A 24,080-nucleotide genomic window follows, 5' to 3' on the forward strand; every position below is an offset into this window, starting at 1 on the left:
AGATGTTTCACATATGAAAAACACAAATATATAAAAACGATAAAAGCAAACTTATAGCATATCATTTACTGTTAATCGCTTTTGAGAAAAAATAATCTGCCAAATGTGTAAAAAGGTAGATAAGAATTTCCTGAGGTTGCATCTGAAAAGAGCACTTTTCACAAACATCGCGAGAGTTTGCGAGAGTTCCGGTGTTGTGATGATGAACGTCCCTGCCAACATGGCGGTCAGCATCCGCGGCCGTCAGACCCGGAGTGTACGGATGCGAGGCAAGTGAACACCACCCACAAGCCGGCTACCTTTAACAGCCTGCGTTTTTAATAAAACCTCCCCTTTGTGTCGTTGTAGAGGCTCGCGAATCTTTATTATGTCACTGTGTGTGTTTACCAGGTCGGAATGACAGCGGGGAGGAGAATGTACCGCTGGATCTCACGCGGGGTGAGTCCCCCTAAAGACAATAAACAACACTCCCAATCACCTTTAACATCATCGTAGTGGCTCCCAATATCCAAGCAGTCATCAAATCTAACGTTATTACATCACCGCTTTCATTTTTCATCTCAATCTGTGGCCTGCAGAGAAATAAGAACATGTTTGTATGAGATGTTTGTGTCTTAAACATAACACACTGCTTGAATAGACAACATCTGGGATGCATCATGTATGCTGTCATCTCTGTGTCATGCACATACATCAAAGTACTTCAGTATTTTCTCTATTAACATTCATAGATGATGTTATAGTGTTTTAAAACCTTACACTATTACAGTACATATTGCAGTTTATCAATGGTTAATACTAACGTGTAGGTGTTTTAATATTATATTGTTATATAAAGAACATCATATTGTCACCTTGGTATTAAGGTGCCTTGATGCTTTCTTGTACCCCCACGTGATTTATACCGCGATCAAAAAAGTGCCCTATTTTGTGTAAAGACGAAATCGGGATCACAGAATATTGGTCATAATATCGAATATGTGACACATGATCCTAAATGTTTAATAACATATTTCCTTTTGATGGTGTGCATGGACATGCGCTGCTGGTTAAAATCTCTCCTGATGTATCAGGATCTTCATCTTGTGATTACTGCTTTCCACAGAACCCTCCGATAACATGCGTGAGATCCTGCAGAACATCGCAAAACCTCACGGGGTCTCAAACATGAGAAAGCTTGGCCATCTGAACAACTTTGTGAAGGTAACGGAGCTTCAGTGAATGTTGCCGGAGATCACGAACGGGCCCAGACAACATCGACAGGATTTTATTTCCTTTTTTTGTGCTGTTTTGCTGGGAAGTCTGCATAGGTTCTGGTTAGGTTTAGGGTCTGAGTCTCTTGACGTGAGAAGACTTTCTTTTACTGTTGTTCACACTTAAGCCAAGACTAAGTGTGAAACGTTTTCACATACATGCAATGTGACAATACACACCCTAGCTTTGTGATACCTTTAGTCTAGATTCGGTGTGAGGTTTATGCAGACTTTAGAAAGAGCTATTAATGTAATATTATTCTGTTTGTTGATTCTTTTACTCTGGGCAGATCTGTGGTATACAACCACAGGCAGTTTGTGTTTAGTTTCATGTGTGTCTGTACATGTTTGAAATACACACACTATATATTATATATGTCTTGTTCATCTTCTGGTTAGTGAACACTGTGTGTGTGTGTGTGTGTGCGTGCGCGCATGTTTGTTATTTTAAGGCGGCTGACATACAGGAGATCTAATCCTCTCACGGGGTCACATGAGCCCCTGTGACTGCCTGAGGTCTGACATCATCACAAACATGTGCACATGCATATCGGCCTGCTAAGGTCATCATGCAGCTTCACCATTACACGCAAAAACAACAGTTTGTGTTCCTCTTGTTTTTGGAGTTTAGAGCTTTGAGAGATTTTATAGATAAACAGTGCGTGAACATAAACAGATAAAATGATAAACTTGATAACAAATGGAGATCTGTACGTTTTATTAAGATGAACTGTCTCTCTTTTTCAGCTCCTAAACAGTGTCAATCATTGTGAAGAAAAGCTGGGATTTACATACGAGGAAATCATCATTTGGTGAGCGTCACGAATAACATTTAAACGCTCTGTTGTATCAGAGTAGAAACACTGTCAGATTGAAGTTTATCTGAATCACTTTAGTTTTTCTTATCTGAACTCATTTTTAGAAAATAATGTGGATGTAAATGATGTGTTTTTGTGATCCTCTCACGTTTTTCGTGATGTTAGTTTGCGCGTGGCATTGCTGAATGAAGTTAAAGAGGTTCGGGCAGCGGGTTTGAGAGTGTTGCGCTATCTGATCCGAGAGAGCAGCGTCCTTCAGAAAGTTCTTCGGCTGCAGGTGGATTACCTCATCTCCAGGTAAACCTGCCCACCAGCTTCCTCCATATTTCACAAACCATAGCGTCTGTTGCTTTAACAGATAAGTGATGTGTGGATGCTCCAGTATGTCTTCTTTTCTGAGATTTACAAGTTTGCGTTCAGGTGTGTTGACATCCAGCAGAGTAATGAGGTGGAAAGAACTCAAGCCCTCCGATTGGTCAGAAAGGTACGACATTTGACCTTAGGCTCGATTCTCTTTTTAAAGGTTTGTGTATTGAATGTCATCTTTCTCTGTGGTCAATCTCTTATTTTTCCCATTCAGATGATAACGGTGAATGCGCAGCTCTTCCCGAGGTCGGTGACCAATTCTTTGATCGCCGTGGGAAACGATGGACTGCAGGAGAGAGATCGGATGGTGCGAGCGTGTATCGCCACTATTTGTGAACTTGGTAAGAGTGTCGTTATTTTGACATTTTTTCCCCACTGTTTTGTATTCTCTAATTGTGTTTAAAAATGCATTCAACCAATTGACCAAAATGTTCGTCTTAAAATATATTACATTTGTCACTGGCAGCGTGCTCCAGACTTTAAGGCCTGTCCTCACAGGGACGAAAATTGCACGTTTTCTGGCGTTCATACCCAAACGATTTTCACTTGCGACGAGCCAAGTGAATGTGCAAATTGACTTCTGGTACACAAGGTGGCGCTGCGCAACTTTATGCTTCTGACACTCGCTTGTCACACAGAAGAAGAATTCATCTTGCTTCCTAGAGATGTAACGATTCTCCGTCAGACGGTTGAAAATCAATTATAATGTGTGACGATTTTTCTATTATTAATTTGTTTTAAAATTGCAGATTTTATTAGACAAAGAAACATGAAGCATTTAAGAAATAATGCAAGGGAAACTAATTTTTTTCAACTCATTTTGTAAAAATAAATCTTAAGTAAATCGTGAATAAATCGCATTGTGAGATCAGAATCTTGAATCTTATTGCATCGTGAGCTGAGTGAATCGTTTCGGCCAGTTTGTAATGCTGCGCAAAAAAAAAAACGTGCCAGATGCGTTTAAAAACAACATCGGTGTGCACCCTCACATTGGCGCCCTTTGTTTAGTGACGAAGCGTTAAACGTCGATGATAAACGCATGCGATAATCGTCCCCGGTGTGGACAGGCCATTCCTCTTACAGCACTTGTAATGTCAGTGTACGCACTAGATATTTCTTATATCAGATTCAAAACCAGCATTGTTTCCACTGCTATTTCTATTGTGTGTCGTGAGCTCTATCACTGTTTAACGTATGTCTTTGATATTCACTGTGAAAGGTTTTTTGTTCTCTTTCAGCGTTGAGAAACCCAGAGGTGGTGGCCCTGCAGGGAGGTCTGAGCACCATTCTAAAGAACGTTCTGGACTGTCAGCTGAGCCGCATCAACGAAGCTCTGATCACCACCATACTGCACCTGCTCAATCACCCCCAAACACGACAATACCTGCGCGCTGATGTTGAACTAGAGGTACACACACACAACACCAAACACACAAACTGATGCATGAAGAGTGTGACATGCAGAACTCCAAAATCAAATGTGTTAGAGCGGCACGATTAATCGTTATCAGATGGCGATCTCGATTCGAACACCCATACGCCCATCTCAGTAATGAAAATCAACCGTTCTCCTGTGTCTCCTAAAATCATAACACTCCTGTTTGTGTTGAGCGAGCAAGCATTTCTTCCATTCATTGCTTAAATAACTAAATTCGGTGTGTCGTCGAATTTAAGGCAGCGGTTCATATGATTGCATCCTCTCTTTACAGCTAATTTTGTGATATTTTGTTGTTATTCTGTGTCTTAAATGTAAAATAACCTGATCCTGTTTGATCAAGCTACGCGATTGTTCTGTTTCAATATACCCAAGTGCGTTTAAAGTTTAATATACAGGTTTGTGACTCTTTGCGAAATTAAGTTGGGGTCACAATAGTGCGCATGCGCAGTAACGTTTGTGTATTTCGTTAAAGTGAAACCGTCTATATATAATATGTTATATTAACTAAACTAAAAAAACATTTGAATCTCCTCTCTCTCTCTCTCTCTCTCTCTCTCTCTCACTCTCCCCCCAAGTAGTATCCTGTCCTGTATCTCTCCACCATTCATGTCTTTAAAAGAAAGATTTTACAAGTCAAATAAAACTGAAGTTATTTTTTTTTCTAGTTATCATTTTTTTCAAGTTGTTGAAGTTGTATCTATCTTTTCCAGCAAATTCTCGCACCTTACACAGACTTTCACTACAGACACAACCCCGACACAGCGGAGGCACAGATCAAGTGAGTACTTTCTTCATATGTACATATTCGATGTTTTATCTTAGTGCAAATCAATTATACACTAATTTACTGATCGCCTTCAATCCTTCCGTTCACATCACACATTTTTCAGTCTTCTTTATAACAAGCTCAATTTTCCGTTTCGGGTTTGTTTATTTTCAAGTTTTTTTGGCACTCAGTCGCCCTCATTTACTCACATACTACTGTATGCTTAGATTAGAAAAATCTGTTGCGTATGACTTCATAAGTGTGTTTTACTCGCGCTGTGTGATTTTTCATAGAGAGGACAGAGAGAGTCGTTTTTTATCCAGTAAAATGGCCATCGTGGCTGCGTTCCGCTCATGGTCAGGTATGACGTCCACTTCAGTTTGCGTCTGAATGAAAAGTGCCGCCTCACGCATCTCACCTGTCATGTGGTCTGCTCATGTGTTCTCCTGCAGGTATCATCAATCTGTGTAAAGCTGGAAACTCGGGCGTTCAGTCTTTGATCGGTCTGCTCTGTATACCGAACATGGAAGTCAGGGTGAGTCTTAAACACTTCACAAATCTTTTCAATCATCGAAGTGGTTTAGATAACGAATGCAATTTTAATATTTTCAAGAGAAGATTCAGATAAGCAAGAACTTGAATCATTGAATCTTTTATAAACTGATTTGTTGTAATGCACAGTTCGAGCTGCAGGAATCTAGTTCACCTGTGAATGAAAATGTCTTTTCTCACCGTCATGTTGTTTCGAACCCATCTGCTGTTATGATCAGATATGCGTCTGTTTCTACAGAAAGCTTTGTTAGAGGTCATGTATGACATCTTCAGATTGCCTGCTCCCATGGTGACGGATGATTTTGAGGAAGCTCTGCACAGTGTGGGTGAGAATCACAGACTGAAACTGATAGTTAATGTGTTCTGTCATTCCTGTCCTTTAGTGTGTATGTTTGTGTGATGTGTGTCATTGTGACCTTCAGACCCCAGCAGGTTTCAGGACGGCTGGAGGTTATCTGATGGATTTGTAGCAGCCGAGGGTAAAGTCATATTGCCTCACAGAGCACGATCCAGGTAAATATACACTACATAAAGCATTTCACCGTTTTATTACAGATGGCAAAAAATCACATGTTTGTTTTTGCTTCTAACACGAATGGGACCCACTTTTTCCCATGACCATCGAGCCGCCATATATATTATATGTAGTTTGTTTAAAAGAATGAGCGACTAATACTAAAATACTAACAAAAATGTGTGTTTCCTCCCATAGTAGGAAAAATAACTTTTTATAATTTTTTGTTCTGTTGAAGAAAAGACATTTTGAAGAACGTAGGACAGCAAACAGTTCTGCGTCACTTTTGACTACCATTGTTTTTTTTCTACTATTGGAGTCAATGGGTGTCGAGATCTGTTTGGTTATAAGCATTCTTCCAAATATCTTTCTCTGTGTTTCTTCGGAACAAAGACATTTATAAACATTTCGAAGGTGAGAAAATAATGACAGAATTTTCATTTTTGGGTGAAGTACCCGTTCAAGGTTAGGCTATTTAATAACACTAGTTTGTTAATAAACCTGTTGGTTTGAGCAACTTCCTTAATATAAACATATATAAAATAACATGACGAAAATAATATGGTGTTTGCGGCACCATGGTGAAAACACGATACTAACACAAACTGTTAATGAAAGATGAATATCGTACCTTCATGTAAATCCTCCCCAGCTAACACACGAAATTCCAGTTATGTGATTGTTAGGTACTCTAGTTTATTTCACGTTACATTCCATGCTCGTAGTTTCTTTTGAGCTTGAGTGGAAACCACGCACGCCGCCGCATTTGCGTGAGTATAGCACTGTATAACGTCTGACAGGACAGGATTGTTCGTTCGATGAAAGACTTTTATTTTGTAACAATAACGATAGAATAATGACACTAGCTGCGTCAGAATTCGCTCACTCATTCACTATTCCCTATATAGCGATTTTAAAATAGTCCACTATATGGGGAAGAAGTGAATGAAAATGACTGAACAATTTCGAACACTGACGTAAAATATTCTGCGTCTGACAGTACTGTCATGGATATTCATCATTACACCTGTGTGGCTTTATGTATTTTTTTGTAAAATGGATAAGTTCACTTCTACATTATTTGTCATGCTTTTATGTGTTCATTTTCAATATAGAGAACAAAACATTTTTTTGACACGTTTATTTACTATTACCGTTATAAATTTTAATAAAATTACTTGATATATTTCTCATAAAACACTGCCATATATAACATTTATTTAATCTGTTTATTCAAAAAAATTCAGCTACAGACGTTCAGTCCGACAACATCTTGCCTAAACGCAGATATTGAAATGGGACTGCGAGCGCTCACTCGCTCAGGCATCTGCCAACACCTCTAACTCACGTCTTTCAAAATAAAAGTCTCTAACATTAAGAATGACGTTTTAATTGGTGATGTTGTGTCTGAGACCAGTTGAGAAACACTTTTCTAAACATCTCACATGTAAGAAATAAATGTTTCTTCTGTCGTGTAAAGCTGTTCGGGATGTGATTTTTGTTTTTCCAGACCAGATCTGATGGATAACTATCTGGCTTTGCTGCTGTCAGCCTTTATCAACAGTGGACTGCTGGAGGTAGAAAAAGATTTCATCCGTTGATTTGATTCTCGTTCTTTAACCATGGAACATGATGGCTTTGATATCTTTCACGCTTATTGTGTGTGTTTTGGTTCAGGGTCTGGTGGAGGTGGTGACGGGCAGTGATGGACAGATATCAGTCAGAGCTACAGTACTTCTCGGAGAGCTTCTGCACATGGTACGACGGTGTCTTTGCTTGCAACTCCAATTGACTTGAAGTGCTCACGCATACATTCTGTTTGTGATGTCTCGTGTTCTACAGTTCTACATTACCGATATGAATTGCTTCAAACACAGCGACACGCCAGAAACTTGTTTTTCACCACATCCTTATAAACACATAGTTTATACCATACCGCAGGAGTCACATCAGACTACAATAATCAAAAACAAACATGTTTGTGTGTCGTCCTCTCTCTTTCAGGCCAATACGATTCTTCCTCACTCTCACAGTCATCATTTACACTGTTTACCAACGCTGATCAACATGGCAGCTTCATTTGACATCGATCAGGAGAAACAATTGTGAGTACAACGCAAGTGACGTCGTTTCATACGTTTCCACTGACGTTTTCATGTACCTGTAAACAGCTTAACATTTCCAGCAGCGCTGTGCTTTTATCTTCGCTGTTAATCTTCGTAATCTGGTGTTTCTTCAGACGAGCCAGCGCAGCTGTTAACCACCTGAAGCGCTTCCACGAAAAGAAACGGCGAGGGCCCAGCCCGTACAGTCTTTACCTGGATCACATTCTGCGCAGGACGGCCACATCCACACACAAGAAAGATCAACGGTCACACATAGACGCCTATATCACGAAGGTATTACGTCTGTGACGTTAAAGGAGTAGTTCACTATAAAATAAAAATGTCACCATAAGTCACTCAGCCACATGTCAAACAAGTCGTCTGTGAGTTTATTCTGTCAAAAAACAAATTGAGGTTTATGAGGAATGCTTTCCAGAGTTCTTCTCCATATAATGCACTTGAACGGGGGCCGTTGGTGGTTACGGTCAAAATTTCAGTTTCATCGCAGCTGCAATAGGTTCGAAATATCTCTGCGAAACGATTGGTCATTTTCCAAGAAAACAAAGCTTCTTAAACATACTTACACGGCTTGCACTGCGTCTGCTATGCACGACCACGACTTCCGTGTTACGCGATCAGGTTGGAAATGTCACGCGTGATGTAGATTTCACAATATTTAAACATGCCTGATATGCACACGAACTGACCATTTTAAAGTGGTCATATGGCGCGAATACATAGGGATGAACCAAATGTTCGGCCATCGCAAATGTTCGGACAAAAATGTGAAATTGCTGAATACATTTTACCGAACATGACTCATGATGAGAGAGGGAGAGAGGATTTCAAATATATTTTTAGTTATTATAGCATATTATAAAAAGACGGTTTCATCTTAACGAAATACACAAACGTTACTGCGCATACGCACTTTTGTGACCCCAATTTAATTTACGGTACACATTAACAAAAAAAAGAGCACCTGTAGATTATTTCTGATAACAATCAAAATAAACTGAAAAGAACCATTGCTTGGCTAAACTTGTCTGTCAAATATTTTGAATTTAGACTGCGATACCAAGCTCAACCACTAGATGTCTATGTACCATTCGGTTTCTTTAAACGGCACCAAAATACAGGTCCCATTCAACAAATTGTTTGAGAGAGAGAGAGAGACGTATATTGTCACTACAAATTATTCTTTTGCACAATAAAATACAGAAAGTCGCTTTTGAGCCAATCCTTGTTTTCAATCCAAAACATGTTCTTACTTAGTCATTATTAAAGATATCAATGTTCTTTACATGACGTAGATTTGTGTAGAAAACGGTGATGTACAATAAATATGTTTTTTCACCTGCTCCAACATTTTATAGATAGCTTTAACGTGATGTAAAACTTCTATTGAACAAGTTGTCTCTGGCTCGGCGTGTGTGTGTAGGACACTGAGGAGGCGCTGATGATGAATCTGAGGGACAGTCAGATTCTCAGTCACAAACAGAATCTGGAGTGGAACTGGGTTCTTATCATCACTATACTGAAGGTAGAATCATCCTCACAGTCGCTTGTTTATAATGTCTTGGATTGGTCACATGACCTTCACTATTCCTACTCTGGGTAAGGATGCTGTGTTTGTGACCGGTTGCTTTGTTTTCTCCTCTAGTGGCCGAACGTGAACCTTAAAAACAACAAAGACGAACAAATGCACAAGTAAGACCTGCGTGGCCCGTCATCACACACACACACACACACCACACGTGCAGCGTTTTGTCTCGTGATCTACACTGATGTTCATGTGTGTGTAGGTTTGTGAGGAGGTTGCTGTATTTCTATAAGCCCAGCAGTAAGCTGTACTCAACTCTGGAGCTGGATCACAGTAAATCCAGGCAGCTGACGGTAGCCGGATGTCAGTTCGTGCAGTTCCTCTTGGATTCTGAGGAGGTGAGAGACTCGCACATCCCTCGCTGAGCAAGATACTCTCGTCTCGACTGCAACCCGACGTTCTCAGTTTATGTCTTGTAGGACGGTCATATGTATTTAGAGGAGCTGGTGAAGGATGTCGCACAGTGGCTCACTTCCTCCTCGGGGTTCAAATCTGAACGCGGTCTCCATAGCAACGGCCTCCTCAAAACACTCAGTCAGCACTACTTCCTGTTTGTGGGTACCCTGTCGTCACAGCCGGCCGGAGTCAAGATGCTGGAGAAATGTGGCGTATTTCAGTGGTGAGAGAAGCAATGCTGTCGGATGGTCATGCGGTGGTACTTTGCTGATACTGTGGTAGTAAATAATGATCATTTATATATGTATAGTTTTTACATAACTTACGTTACTTTAGGGAACAGCACTACATTGAACTTGGAGAGAAACTATGAGTATAGTAAACATGGTAAATTCATAGTATGTCTAGTAGACATTAGCATGTTTATCAGCTCAGTCTTAGTGTATTGATGTTGTTGTTGTTGTTGTTTTTCGTGCAGTCTGTTAAACATGTGCTTAATGAAAAACCAAGATCATCTGTTGAAGTTGACAGTGTCGACGCTGGACTACAGCAGAGATGGACTCTCTCGAGTCATCCTGTCCAAGATCCTCACCGCAGCCACTGACGTAAGACATCCCGTACGAACAAAAAATGTGTTACGATTACACAAAATGATACTGAAATGATGCGAGACCTGAATGGGTCACAGCAGGGAAAACAGCGAAAAATCAAACTAGACCAGTTTTCTATGAAGCTTTGCTTCGTAAGTTCTTCATAAAATGTGAAAACCTGACGTGTGTGTTTGCCACATGACATGTTAGGGATGCTTGAGGCCGGCCCACCTCATGACGCTTCACAATTCTGATCTGATTCTGATTGGTCAGAGGGTCTTGTCTGCTGTGATTGGTGTACCGCGTCCAGTGTCGCTAATGGAACGTACAGTAGGCAGGTGACGCAAATCTGACCATGAACGGAAATTAGACGGCAGACGACTCTTTCGCGTGATTCATAGTCGACTCCTTTTTTCCCGACCCAATAACTTTGTTATTCATTCACTTTCCACTTTACTACTTTTACAACTTTTACGACTTTACATTCACACACAGGAACACACTTTTTAAAGACATTGTAATAGTTCCTACTGGGCATTTCTGATTTGTATATCGAAACGGACATGTTAACGATGTTTTTTAGATGAAACACACCATGTATAGATGCATAACTGCTGATCTCCGTGTTTGTCTTGTGACAGAACTGTCGTCTGTACGGCACCAAACATCTGCGTGTGCTGCTGCGAGCTAACGTTGAGTTCTTCAGTAACTGGGGGATGGAGTTACTGGTCACGCAGCTCCACGACCACAACAAAACCATCTCGATGGAAGCGCTGGACATCCTGGATGAAGCCTGTGAGGACAAGGTGAAGCCCACGGCTAACATCATTTGTCATTAACAATCTTGATAAATGTGATCATGGGTCTTTTATTAGACAGTTGATATTAGGGATGTAATTGTTCACTGTAAGCCTGCTGAAAATAGATTTGGTTGATCTGTTAAATGTATCGCAATACATGTTTTGAACACCAGCGGGTAGTGTGTTCACGGCAAACATGAATATGTTGATTTTTCTCAAAACATGTAAAACAAATCCATTATAGGAAAAGCACAGACAAAGTCTTAGTTTGATTATATTAGGGACGTCAAAGGTAACGCCTTGACGCATGCGATAATTTTTTTCCAGATTAGCTCCATTATAAAACATTTAACGCAATTAATGCGGCATTTGTTTATTTAGTTATCCTTTTTTCTATTGTTACATTATATAATCACGCTCTCGTTCATTTAAAGGTTTCTGAACCATTTAAGTGTGATTTGAAACAGTTGCTTTAAGATACTACTTATGGGATGCTTCAGAATGCGACAGCGGTCCCGTCTGGTGTATACAGTCACGGGCTAAAGGCTGCGTCAGTGAATCTCTGTCAGAGAGCGCAGCATCAGTATTAAGTTCTCTTTCGCACAAGATTATTCCAGAAAGCCGTTTTGTAAAAACAAAGATTTCAACGTCTTAAATTAAATCTTAAATGAATGCAAAGTGTTGTGAAAATGGGAGTAGTGAGTAGGGTTCTATAAGTAGTACGCCTTCAAAAAGGCTCATTTGTGAGTGTTATGTGTTCGACTTTATGTGCGTGTTGCGCAGATCTGCTTATGTTATCAAAACAACACGAGAGCAATTAATCAAAGATGCTTTGTGCTTTTCTGTCTGTGCAGCGCTACACGATGTAAAGGAAACAAAATATATCTTATATAATATATATATTTACCATCAAATACCAAACAAAACTATTTTAATTGCTTGAAGTTTCTATGTTATGCATTTGAATCTACACTCCAGCGCAGTTGGCAATCACACGTACTCCAAACATTTTTCTAAATAACCTTAATACCGAAAATAAAGGAAATATAATTTCCCGTTAAAAACTTTTAATGTGAGACTGTTCTGTAGTTTATTCAAAGTTGAGTAATTCTGAACTTTTCTCGTGTTTTTACTCTTCACAAACCCTCGGGTGTCGCCACGGACACTACATCCATATTTATACAGTCTATGGTATCGTATCACATTGTGAGCTGAAGGAATGGTTTCATCTCTAGTTGGTACAGATCTAGCCAGAATGCTCATGTTTCTCTCCGATATGTTTGTTTGATGAGCACAGGCGAACCTCCACACTTTGATTCACATGAGACCAGCGCTGTCTCATCTGGGAGATAAAGGACTTCTGCTGCTGTTGAGGTCAAACTCATTGAACTTTATGTGAATGTGTTGATTTATTACTGGAGTCTTTTATCCTCTCACTGACCTCTGTTTGTTGTCTTCGGTCTTCTCTCGTGCAGGTTTCTGTCCATCCCGAAAGGCTTCACATACCTGAATGAAAGAGGTTACGTCGACAAACAGCTGGAAATATGGCAGAAGGTAATCACCTCGAATCCCTCGTACTCAATTCATTGTTTTACATCTAGTTTTGTCTTTAGCGAATGCTTTTCTTTTTGCAGGAGTATAATTTAAAGTATGTGGACATGATCGAAGAGCAGCTGAACGAAGCGCTTACGACATATCGCAAACCTGTCGACGGAGACAACTACGTCCGTCGCAGCAACCAAAGGTTTGCAAAGGTTTCTCATCATGTTATTAAAGAAATTTATATTGCACTTGATCATTTTAACCATGACATCTCGTTCTCACGTCAGGTCACAGAGGCCGAATGTCTTTCTTCCGGTTCATTTGTACGGGCAGCTGGTTCACGATAAGACCGGCTGTCTTCTGTTAGAAGCACAGGTGTGTGTATTCATTCACATGCTTCTCGTCCGATCATGTGACGTACCGGTGTTTTACGATTTTTATTTTTAAATGTGTATGTGTTTGTTAGGGTGTAGTTCAGGATCTCTGCCACACGGTTCGATCTCCAATTTTGGATAAATGGGAAGGCATTAAACGCTTGAAAGCTGTGCTCTGGGCTCTGGTCAGTAGCGTTCTTTGAGGATTTCTCTAGATGTGTCATTTTGTTCACGAGGAATGAAAACGTCGTCCTTGTTTTCAGGGACACATCGGCAGCTCAAACTGGGGACTCAACCTGCTGCAGGAGGAGAACCTGTTGCCAGACATTATCGCACTGGCACAACACTGCGAGGTTCTGTCTGTACGAGGGTAATATTGTGATAGACGTCTTTAATATCTGAAGTATTTTTCCTAGACATCGGCGAGATTAAATGGAGAGAAATCTGAAACTTCTTTTGAGAGAAAAAGTCTGAAATCTCACAAATGTGTCTGTCATTTGAGTTTGAGAAGCAAACAACGAGCTCAGATCTGTCAAGTCTGCAATCGAAAGTTTGTATTATTGAAGATCTTAAATGAACTCCAACATTTCTTATAAATTGACCCAAATCCAGATTATTTCACCTTTACAACCTACATAAATAAACGTAGACAACCGTTAATGAAACGCAATATAAAAATCCATCAAATCTCTTGAAAGAGAAACATCGAAGCAATTTAATTTTCCACTGAGTGCTTAAAGTAACACAAATGTATTATTATATTTTAACCTTTTGAACTACATGGATCTAAAATAGCAGAATGAATGACTAGTGTGTTAATCGTGTGTTGTGTGTGTTGTGTGCAGTACATGTGTGTATGTGTTGGGTGTGATCAGCCGGACGAGACAGGGCGGTGATGTGCTGAAGGTGTTAGGATGGGATTCGGTACGTCACAGCAGAAGACAGCAGTGGCCTGTCGTCCCTGATGAGTTGGACGCTCCACTGCCCAGTGAACTGTCGTCTGTACCCAGCACGCTCTCTCTCACCTCTGAATCAATCAGCTCACGACACAACAGTGAGAGCGAAAGTCAGCCGAGTGAGTCCAACATCACTGTTTACTGTCTTACGAAATGACACTTTGGTTACTTTTTGTGAAATCTCAACACAAATATGATCTTTTAACTCTTTTCTGGTCATCCGTAAGATTTTCAGTCATATCTCTTCGTAGTCTACGAAGAGCCGCGTACCCCACGACGTAACCTGACGCGCACCTCTAAAAAATGTAACAACGCGTCAACTCAAAGCAGACCTTACGCAGACCACAAACGTTGTCTTTGTTTTGTTTGAACCACTCCCTCAGGTCAAAAAACTCTGCGATAGCATCATGTTTACTCAAACGAATTCCTAATGAATTATCCAAGTAAATGATTTGTTCTTCTGTATTTAACATCTCAAGCTGCAACAAAAGTGACCGTTTACTTGCCGCTATCACTGCTAATGCTTCTCAAACGAGCTTATTCTTCTTCAGCTCTTGTTTTGGTTACACAAGTATCAACCGAGTGGGCACTGACGCCAAGTGGTCATTGCCTTTCTACGCGGACAACAGAGAAGTGTAAATTAAAACCGACACGTAACCTACCGCGTAGGTCCCACGCTCGACCATAACTTAGCCCTTAGAAGGAATCATCCTCCTGAATCTGTTCTGAATCAAATCTTTGAACTTGATTTTTTTTAAACCTACCCACATTAAAGTGTTAAAAAATTCACGAAGTTAGAATAAAATTTGTATAAAAATGTATAAAACGTTTCATATATAATTTTTTTGTTGAGAAGGTTCATGATTTATGAATTGGTGGATGGGTGACTTCAATATAATATCAGTTCATTTTGACATACTTTATTAAAGTGTGTGACCTAAAAGTGTTATCTTGGATATGTGTGTGTTGTCAGGTTTGTACTTCATGGATGATGATCGTGAAGGGTTGGACATGTACGATGACTCTTCTCTCTTCGGACACACGAAACCTCAGAAAGACCGAAGCCCATTCACCATCCTGACGCCGTCACACCTCAGAAACCGTTTCCTGAACTCTCTGTCTCTCTCCACTAAGAAGGGTCGGAGCGACTCCAAAGGCACTAATGTGGGAAAATCACCCGAGGATCTGAGGCTCATGCGCCGGAACCAAACAACGACAGAATCTTCAAACTGCTCGCTTGGTCACTCGGGAGAGGGAGACGTGTTTTATAACGGCAGTCGTGTGTCTTGCAGCCCGACAGTCAACCTGGAGACGTCTTTCGTGCTCATAAACACTCTGTCAGATGAAAACTCAGATTCAGACGTCGGAGGTCAGCATAAGGCCGTGACCCCGGGTGATGGTGAGCCGAGTAGTAGGGAGCAACTGACGCGTGACCGCTCCTCCGTGCTGCCAGACGGCGGCACATTTAAAAGTCGCAGTCAGAGCTTCAACACAGACACCACCACTAGCGGCATCAGTTCCATGAGCTCCTCCCCTTCTCGAGAGATGGCTGTCACCATGGATACGGACTGCGCCAGCCTCAATACGGTGGTGAGCGCCAAGACCGTGAAAATGCAAAACTCGCTCAGCCCCCATTCCGCTCGCGGCCACATCCCGTTGTCAAAATCCAATTCCACATCTCTTATTCCGCCCGGGTCGTCACACACACTCCCTCGCAGGGCCCAGTCGCTGAGATCTCCCTCCGTGAACACCATCAATAGCCTCGTGGACTGCAGTTTTATGTACACGAGTCCACGTGACGCTTTGGGATACGACGTGTTAAAGCGTCTGCAGCAGCAGAGGATTCATTCATCTCTTTCCCACAGTGAAGCTCTTTCTTCTCCCGCTAAAGACGTGCTGTATACAGACACCATCACGATGAAAACACGCAGCCTCGACATACGGCTCACACCACGGGGGTACACTAACTTTCATTTTCTGAATTTATTTTTGCTAGTTCCATGTAATCTGTTTGAAAATGTTGTTTCACGCCCCAAAAAATGGTAAAATTACATTAAATAATTTTAATTGTCTGGAATTTTTTTTATAAATATTTGGAGTGCTGTTTGTGTTATTCACTTGTTTGGTGAGAATGACCTTGAGTTCAAAACACCACATTTAGCTTCTCTTATAAATTGACTGTTGTGTAAGAAATTGTAGGTTTTTTTTTTCTTGGCTGGTCTTCAGGTGTTCTTGTAAAAGGTTCAGCTACTCTGGGCCATTCAGTTGCGGTCGCAGAATTTCCAGAACTCTGGTACCATGGTGGGTGGGACGGTTCTAGAATAGGTTTCCCCTCATTAGATGAGATCCGCTGTAGCGTTTCCATCATAGAAGACTGTTGACGTAGTCAAACTCTACACGTTGTCATGTAGAAATACTTAGGCTGGACCCTCAAATAGCCATGAACTAGTGTGTTGTGTAGAACAGGGTCTCCTGAAGTTCCTACTCGTTTATGTGAACTCTAAACAAAAGTTGTGCAGATTTTAGAGTCTACGTGTAGTAGAGATATTGGCCTATAAAGCTGATGTTTGTGTTGACTCGCAGGTTTTTGAAAGCTTTGAGTTTTGCGTCACTGGATAAAGAGGACTTGTTGAGTCCGATCAATCACTCGACCCTGCAGCGTTCATCGTCTCTGCGCTCTATGGTCTCCAGCGCCACCTTTGGCTGCAGTGAGGATTACATCGGCCTCGCATTGCCCATGGACATCAACCATCTGTTCCAGGTACACATCAGTACTGTTCCATTAGCATCGCAATATGCACATTTGTAATATTTCAATCATTTCTTTATTGTGCAGCCCTCACTCTGACGAAAAGTGTTTTTGCGTGAAACTAACCAAGCTTAAAAACTTGATAATTCCCCAAAACAAATAGTTTATCATGCATTATGCAGATATATCCGTCACTGTTTCAAATGCTTATTTATTTATTGTTTAGATTAAAGAAACGTCATATTTCCAGAAGAGAACAAGCCCACCTGCCGGAGAAAACTCTCCCCAATTTATTTTTGGAGAAACTGATGGTAAAGGACAATATTTTTCATGTCGTATGAATGATTTTTAGCAGCGATACATCATTTAAATCTGTGTGTTTTTTAGAGTCTTGTCGCGGTCCCGCTCTGAAGCAGCAGGTCAGTATTACAGAGCTGTTGAACAGCAGTCGTTCGGATCAGCATCATCTGTTGGGTGATGATGAGACGTCAGGTTTACAGGAACACACGGAGGAGAACTGTCTGTACTGCAGCGCTCTCACTGTACTCGACTCGGACACACACAACCATCTGAACAACACACACACTCGCACAGGTGAGTCTATAGACATTTTTTTATTGACTTTGTTTTGTGATGATGCAATAAGAAGAGTTTCTATCATCACTTGTTGTCAGATCTGACGGATGGCTTCTCTCAGTGGCACAGACAGCCATCCCATAATCACCTGGAGGTGATCGCGCATTCAAAGTACTCGGGAGTTTCAGGCTGCAGTGACGCAGCTGTGAGTCAGGGCTCGGCCAGCAGCACTCCCAGTACAGAACTCATACTGGGTGAGAAAGACACCCCAAATATCCACCCATAGATGGTTATATTATAGCAGTGGTAAAGTATATACTGGTGTATATGTGTTTAGATGGTAAAGCAATATCTGAGGACGGACATGCCTGTAAAGTCCTGTTGAGAAAAGAGGTTCTGCGTTTGGTCATCAATCTCAGTTCATCCGTCGGTACCAAAGGTCATGAAACGGGACTGCTCAAGTAAGGCCAAATGGCAAATGATGTGCGAGTGTGTGTGATATCAAATGTGTCTTTTTATTTTGTCTGTTTGTTGTCACTACAGTAAGACATCAGTAATGTTTTTACATTTAAAGTGATCTCAAAAATTAAAATTCTGTAATTTTTCATTCGCCATCAGATTTTTCCAAATATGCATCAATTACTTCGTTCTGCTGAACACAAAGGAAGATATTTGTAAGAATGTAGGTAACCAAAGAGATTTCATCCCTCTTCCTACTATGGCAGTAAATGGGGGATGAGATCTGTTTGGTTACTGACATTCTTTCAAACATCTCCCTTTGTGTTTAGCAGAACAAAGACATTGATACAGGTTTGGAATGATCTGATGGTGAGTAAATAATGACAGAATTTTCCTTTTAGGGTGAACTGTTCCTTTAAGATTGTTGGGAATCATTTGTTGGGTTTTTGTTCGTTAACAAAGAAAAAAGTATTTTGTAATGCCTGTTTGCTCAGACAGTTGATTTATTACGTGTTATTAGATGGACGAGTCCTGTAGGACCTTTGGTGTGAATCAGATTCATTTATGCAGAAGAGCAGTGGCACTTTGATTAAAGTAGCTTTTGTGTTTTAGCCACAGATATTGATGTTACAGTGTTCTCATGTGATGTTTGTGTATCACAGGATAAAAGAGAAGTTTCCATATGCATTCGATGACATCTGCCTTTACTCAGAGGTCTCCTTCCTGTTAGCCAACTGCACGTTTCGTCTGGCTTCACGACGCTTCATTCAGGAGCTCTTCCAGGACGTGCAGTTCAGTTCAGTATGTTTTCCTTCATTTCTGTTCAGTCACGCTGCAACCGTCTAAAGTCGTTTTTTTGACTCTAAAATTATACAGAAATTTTAAAACAAGTTTGCCAGTGACAGTGACAGATTTGATCACATATTGGGGCTGTTTCCCGGACAGGCCTTAAGCCTAGTCTCAGACTAATTTAAATGTGAGCTGTGTTTTGGTTGAAAACAACTTGCACTGGCATATCTTAAATATATCAGTACGACTGTTTTGTCTCAAGATGCACTACAGAAATGTTTCTTTGTAAAGTATGTCTTTAAAAACGACTTGGGTATTCTAATTTAACTAAAGCCTAGTTCTGGTTTAAGATAATCCCTGTCCTGGAAAACCGCCGCTTAATGTCATGTACCTCCAGAGATCATATGAAGCTCATCTGAAGCTCACAGCTTCAACAGTTTGTCTCGAGATATGTTTCCATCCAAAGCTGTAAATGTCACTTATAGTGAAAAAAATTCACTATTCGCATCTTTGCATTAACTTTGTATGTAATTTACTCGTGCAAAACACTTAATTCACCTTTGGTGTGAACACAGCATTAGAAATAATGCATACCTTAGCCTGTCCATCCAGTGTTTCTAATGCATTATCGCAAAGAAATGCACATAAAACAGGTTGATGGAAACATGTAATGGTGTTTGTGTTTCTGTCTGATGATGTTTGTCGTCTCCAGCTGTATGATGAAGCTGAAGCCGTGTTGGCGAAGCCAAAATCTGCTCCAGTGGAGACGTCAGAGTCTTGATATCTCCTACAAACTTTCTGAAACACCTGTTACTCTCATTCCTCCGCTTCATCTTCCATTGTCTCACATGCACGACAACAGGACGGAGAAAACGCTGACGTAGCGCTGAAGTGGATGAGAGCATGAAGGAACGAGAACACCACGGTGAAGGAACAGGAGAAACACGCCCCTGGACTTTCCATTGCGTGTCTGAACGAGGGACGATTTACCAAATAATGTCTTCAGACTGTGAATCAGAGCTAAAGACTAGAACAATTTAAATAAATAAAATGCTGTTTACACTTTAAGAGCGCCGGATGTACAGATGAGATGAAAGGTCACGTGACGCATACACGCTGATGTATCAGTCATGTAAACACCACAGAAAACTCTCCTGAACTGAGAAGATCAATTACGTTTATACTATTTATTTTTCTTCTTTTTTTGTACATGTGTGTGTGGGTTTGTATGACCTCCAGACGATCAGAATTCAGTATTTTTGAGAACCGCATTGTAACTCATATGGTGTTTTTTGGGGGATCTGTCATGTGCTTGACATCTTATTTTCTTGTGAAATGTATTTATTAGCAGCTCTGTTTAAGACGCAGAAATGGAAATAGGATTTTCTTTACATCGTGATGAAAACTTTAGAGTGAATGTTCTTAAATGTCCTAAATGTGACTTTTTATGTTAACACAGAGTAATAGTTAATTTGACAGGTTTAGTACGAGTGATTATCAGCTGGACCTGTTCTGGGTTTATTACCTGTTAAATTCTATTTAAAACTGTTGATCTTATTTTGACTCATTTCACGTTTACAAACAACAAATGTTTATTTTTCACGTGGGAAAATTCACCCAAAGATTTAAATTCTTTCGTCATTTATTCACTTTAACTGGATGTCATTCATAATCGGAAACTTTTCTTTTGTGAAAGTTAATGGTTAATGTTGTTTGGTTATTCAAAACATCTTTCTTTTGTGTTCTGCATAAGAAAGTCATACAGGTTTGGACTGACGTGAGGTCAGTAAATGATGACACAATTTTATTTTATTTGGGTGAACTGTCACTTTAAAATACAAGTCTGTGAGGTCTACAGGTGACCCATATGTTGTGTGTAAAGAATAAAGACAAAAGTTATATTTTAGGGCAATTAAGACTCATTTGTCCTAATGAAACTTAAGCCCAGTTGGACAATTAAGTTTTATCATCACAATGGAAAATATACCCGGTTTGTCTTTACTGTATTTAATGAGGATCATCATTCATGAAAAAATAAATTCCACATGAGAATTGTAATAAAAATGCCACACTTACCAGTTTGGGTCTTAAAATAACGTTGTTTTCATTTTGTAGGCTATGTTTTTTATCTTTTAATTTTGGGGTTAAAGAGTTTTCAAACGATACAGGTGCTATTGAAAAAATGCTTGTAATTATCTTGAAAAATTCTTTAAAATGAACCAACTAATCCAATATATTGACTTTGTTTAACCTGGAGCAAATATCTGGTGTTTAATACTTTATCAACCTGCACTGAATCTTTACAGATACTGAAACACTGTCAGAAATGTACAAAACATGTAAATGGACATCTTGATGAGGTGATTTCTGAGTATTTGTTCAGTTCGCACACAGCACTGACTCCTCTCTCTCGTTGTTTCGAATGCACACTGAATGGACACAAATCTACTTGTGTATTTAATACCTGCAAAACTTTTCGTTTATATGTGTGTGTGTATTGTTGAGGGAGAAAACGATCTTGCAGCTCAAAAAATCTCAGACAAAGAAGGTCCAGATGTCAAAGACTTAACTTTAGTTGCTCGACTCAAACAAAGTGAGATGTTCCAAGTCATCTGACAACCGAGCGTTTTCCAGCCTACAGTTATAGTAAAACTTCTGAAAGGTTGTCCCTTCTACAACCAATCAGGTAATTTCCTGTTATCTCTTATTTTTTATTAAACAATTGTTGTTTTTCTGCAACAAATAAATCCTAGGCAACAAGGTACGTATTTAATAGTGGTACGCTTGCTATTACATCATTTTTTAATACATTTGTGTACAATGGTAAAAACTAATATACAATGGATACCCGAAATCATCAAGAACTACTGAATCATGTCCGTATATTCAACAAGGAATAGTGTCTGGACTCTCAGTTCAGATTACCTGTTCGTTTTGAATTTGAATTTTCCATTTGTCAATACTCTACTGCTTATGTTTGAGATTATAAATGTTAACTCTTTAAATTCACTTTTAACAAGGTTACCTTGAGTTTCAGAACTTCCATTTAGCGCTTGGTCTTAAATATTATTGGATCAAATTTGTTACAAGTAAGTGTTCATAATGTTCATAATGTATGCAACAATATAAGAACTCTACTGTTAGATAATTGTATATTCTCAATCATAATCTCAACAGCCTTCTACCACCGAGTTGATCTGCAGCCACAATTGTTTCTTATTAACGGTACCAGGAGAACCCAACTAGAGACACAGAAGTGCTACTCCGTTGATTCTTGGTTTGTTATCTGACCTGTCCATACAGCCTTAGGAACTGGTATGATGTGGTTTGGGTAAGGAACAGACAATTTTTCCCACTAGATATCAGAACAGAAAGTAAAGTGTACTGACAGCAAAAAGTATGTGTAAAGGTTATTAGACAAACAACAGCTCAGCATTGAAATGATAAGAACCACAAAATATTTATGGTTTTAAAACTAATGGCTTTTTGTTTTCTACAAGATGTTGGAAGAGGAGTCATACCCCAAAGGTGCACAGGCCCTTAGAATCTTCCCGCTTTCGACAGAAACGTGCAGAAAATAAAAGAATGCGTCTATCATTCATGGGCAAACAGCTTAAGTTAAAGAGGCTTGCTTCTTTTTGCAATAACAAAACTGCAAAACTGCTTTTAGTACTGAGCTTGATTTGTCAGTAGTGATGGGAGAAACGAAGCTTTGAATCGTTTTCGAAGCGTTCGAAACACTGCGTGCTGGCGCTACATATTGGTGAAAGTGTTGAAAAGCATTGAGATCACAAGCCAAACATTATGACAGCTTCACAAACAACGAAACAATTGCTAAAGTTTTCTTAAAAATGGAAGGTTTTAAGGTCAATTATAAATCCATTAGTTTCATTACATATAAGTGTCTGCGTTTAGTTTTAAGTTGGATTTAAATATAATCAGAGAAACACAATACTGCTTTCACCTTTAAATTATACACCTGTTTGCCATTAAAGCAGGTAAAGTACAGTTAGTTTTATAAATCTGGATTTTAAACTGTGTCAGTGTTATACAAAGATAGCTTTATCTTTATTTCTAGATATTAAGAACTCAACATGATGTTATTTTAAATTTAGTTTTAAACCACGCAGGCACAAAATAAACTATGATGAGATTAAAACAAGATAGAAACATCATGCATTTTTATTTAAGAAAATAAGTTGCTGTAATGTTTTGGCACTTACAGTAATAATTTTTTTCCTCTTTCATTCTCTTATGAAAAAAATCCCCCGAAGCATCATCTACTGCCACTCAAAATGGCTTTAATTATTTAATCATCTCAACTAAAGCCTCATAGACATCCATTGGTCTGCTAAAAAAAAGAGATTCATGTATTCTGTGTGCATTTTGTAAATATTTATAGTGTGCAGTTTTTAAGACTTGAGGGCTTAACATTTCTTTAATCAGATCATTGCCTTCTTTTTTAATTTATATTTGTAAGATGTCCAGAAGATGCAGCGTGAAACACATACATAACTTGTCTATGACATCATCTCCATCAGGTCACCCATCTAATACACCAGGTGTTGGGAGTGCATGTGTTTCAACATTGATGAGGTGGTTGCTGATCACAAATCATACATCTCAAAAACTTGACTAGATCATGTATTAACATTTTACATTTATGTATTCGGCATACGCTTTGGATAAAAGCGACTTACATTTATCCTATACTTGTATAATTCGGTATCTACAATCCCCTGGGATCGAACCCACAACCTTGCATTGTTAAACAATGCTCTTACCACTGAGCTACAGGAAAGCTTTTGCCTACTCAGTCTTGTTTGTGTACAATCGTTACATGTGTGTCACGTGTTTATAGTTTCATGTCAGGTAGTAGCCTTTTTAGGCATCTTAAGATGATAACTGACCACAGATTTCTACAAACATAATGATTCATATTTGACTGATTGTCTACATAGTAAAAATTGAAGAGTGTTTGATAATAAAATTGTAAGTTAAGGTTGAGGTGAACGACTGGCAACGTAACTAAACAGACCTGATGGGCATTGTCCCTCCCACCATTGATCAGTGATGTTATATATAAACATTAAATAAAAATGTTATTATATTATTGATTTTAATGGAATTACAAAAAAATCAATAAACAAATAAATCAAATGTATTTTTGGATAATGTTTGATTGGCATCTGTTATCAATAGTCAGCCAGTGAGTTTTTGGCTGTCTGCCCAGTCAAACTTTTCCAGTTGGCTATACTTAAGTGTAAGAAAATGTGACTTTTGGATGGCAGGGAACTCAATAAAACATCACTTAAATCAACTCTCATTGACCTGGAAGAGAAGCTCTCCATCTTCCAACAGAGAGCAGCTCAAGAGCAGGGGTATTCCAGAAAACAGATGATGTGACATACCCGGGTAAATTACAGGGTTAGTT

At 39.5% G+C, this 24,080-nt stretch overlaps 1 protein-coding gene across 1 annotated transcript; it reads left to right on the forward strand.

Annotated features, from left to right (window-relative positions):
• Positions 1-145: 145 nt before the first annotated feature.
• Positions 146-20,724, forward strand: rictora (RPTOR independent companion of MTOR, complex 2 a). Its single transcript, XM_056745938.1, has 38 exons — positions 146-269; positions 391-438; positions 1,106-1,203; positions 2,001-2,065; positions 2,237-2,368; positions 2,492-2,555; positions 2,652-2,778; positions 3,676-3,845; positions 4,586-4,653; positions 4,935-5,002; positions 5,094-5,176; positions 5,432-5,519; positions 5,616-5,706; positions 7,218-7,284; positions 7,385-7,465; positions 7,712-7,812; positions 7,947-8,106; positions 9,254-9,355; positions 9,476-9,522; positions 9,618-9,753; positions 9,835-10,034; positions 10,290-10,416; positions 11,043-11,207; positions 12,499-12,575; positions 12,677-12,755; positions 12,836-12,945; positions 13,031-13,118; positions 13,210-13,302; positions 13,381-13,487; positions 13,963-14,192; positions 15,047-16,031; positions 16,657-16,834; positions 17,049-17,133; positions 17,210-17,416; positions 17,497-17,652; positions 17,736-17,859; positions 18,520-18,658; positions 19,359-20,724. The coding sequence occupies exons 1-38, from the start codon at positions 200-202 to the stop codon at positions 19,425-19,427; spliced, it is 5,085 nt and encodes a 1,694-aa protein (XP_056601916.1). The 5' UTR covers positions 146-199; the 3' UTR covers positions 19,428-20,724.
• The last annotated feature ends 3,356 nt before the right edge of the window (positions 20,725-24,080 follow it).

The sequence above is a fragment of the Triplophysa dalaica genome, chromosome 4 (genome assembly GCF_015846415.1).
Source record: "Triplophysa dalaica isolate WHDGS20190420 chromosome 4, ASM1584641v1, whole genome shotgun sequence".
Classification (NCBI taxonomy): Eukaryota; Metazoa; Chordata; class Actinopteri; order Cypriniformes; family Nemacheilidae; genus Triplophysa; species Triplophysa dalaica.

What these genes read in the sequence shown, in the direction of transcription:
- rictora (XM_056745938.1), top strand. Translation starts at nt 200, where the DNA reads ATGATGAACGTCCCTGCCAACATGGCGGTCAGCATCCGCGGCCGTCAG. An exon ending in GGAAGCTCTGCACAGTGTGG is followed by an intron (nt 5,520 to 5,615) that starts GTGAGAATCACA and finishes TGTGACCTTCAG; the next exon opens with ACCCCAGCAGGTTTCAGGAC. An exon ending in ATGAAGCCTGTGAGGACAAG is followed by an intron (nt 11,208 to 12,498) that starts GTGAAGCCCACG and finishes TGATGAGCACAG; the next exon opens with GCGAACCTCCACACTTTGAT.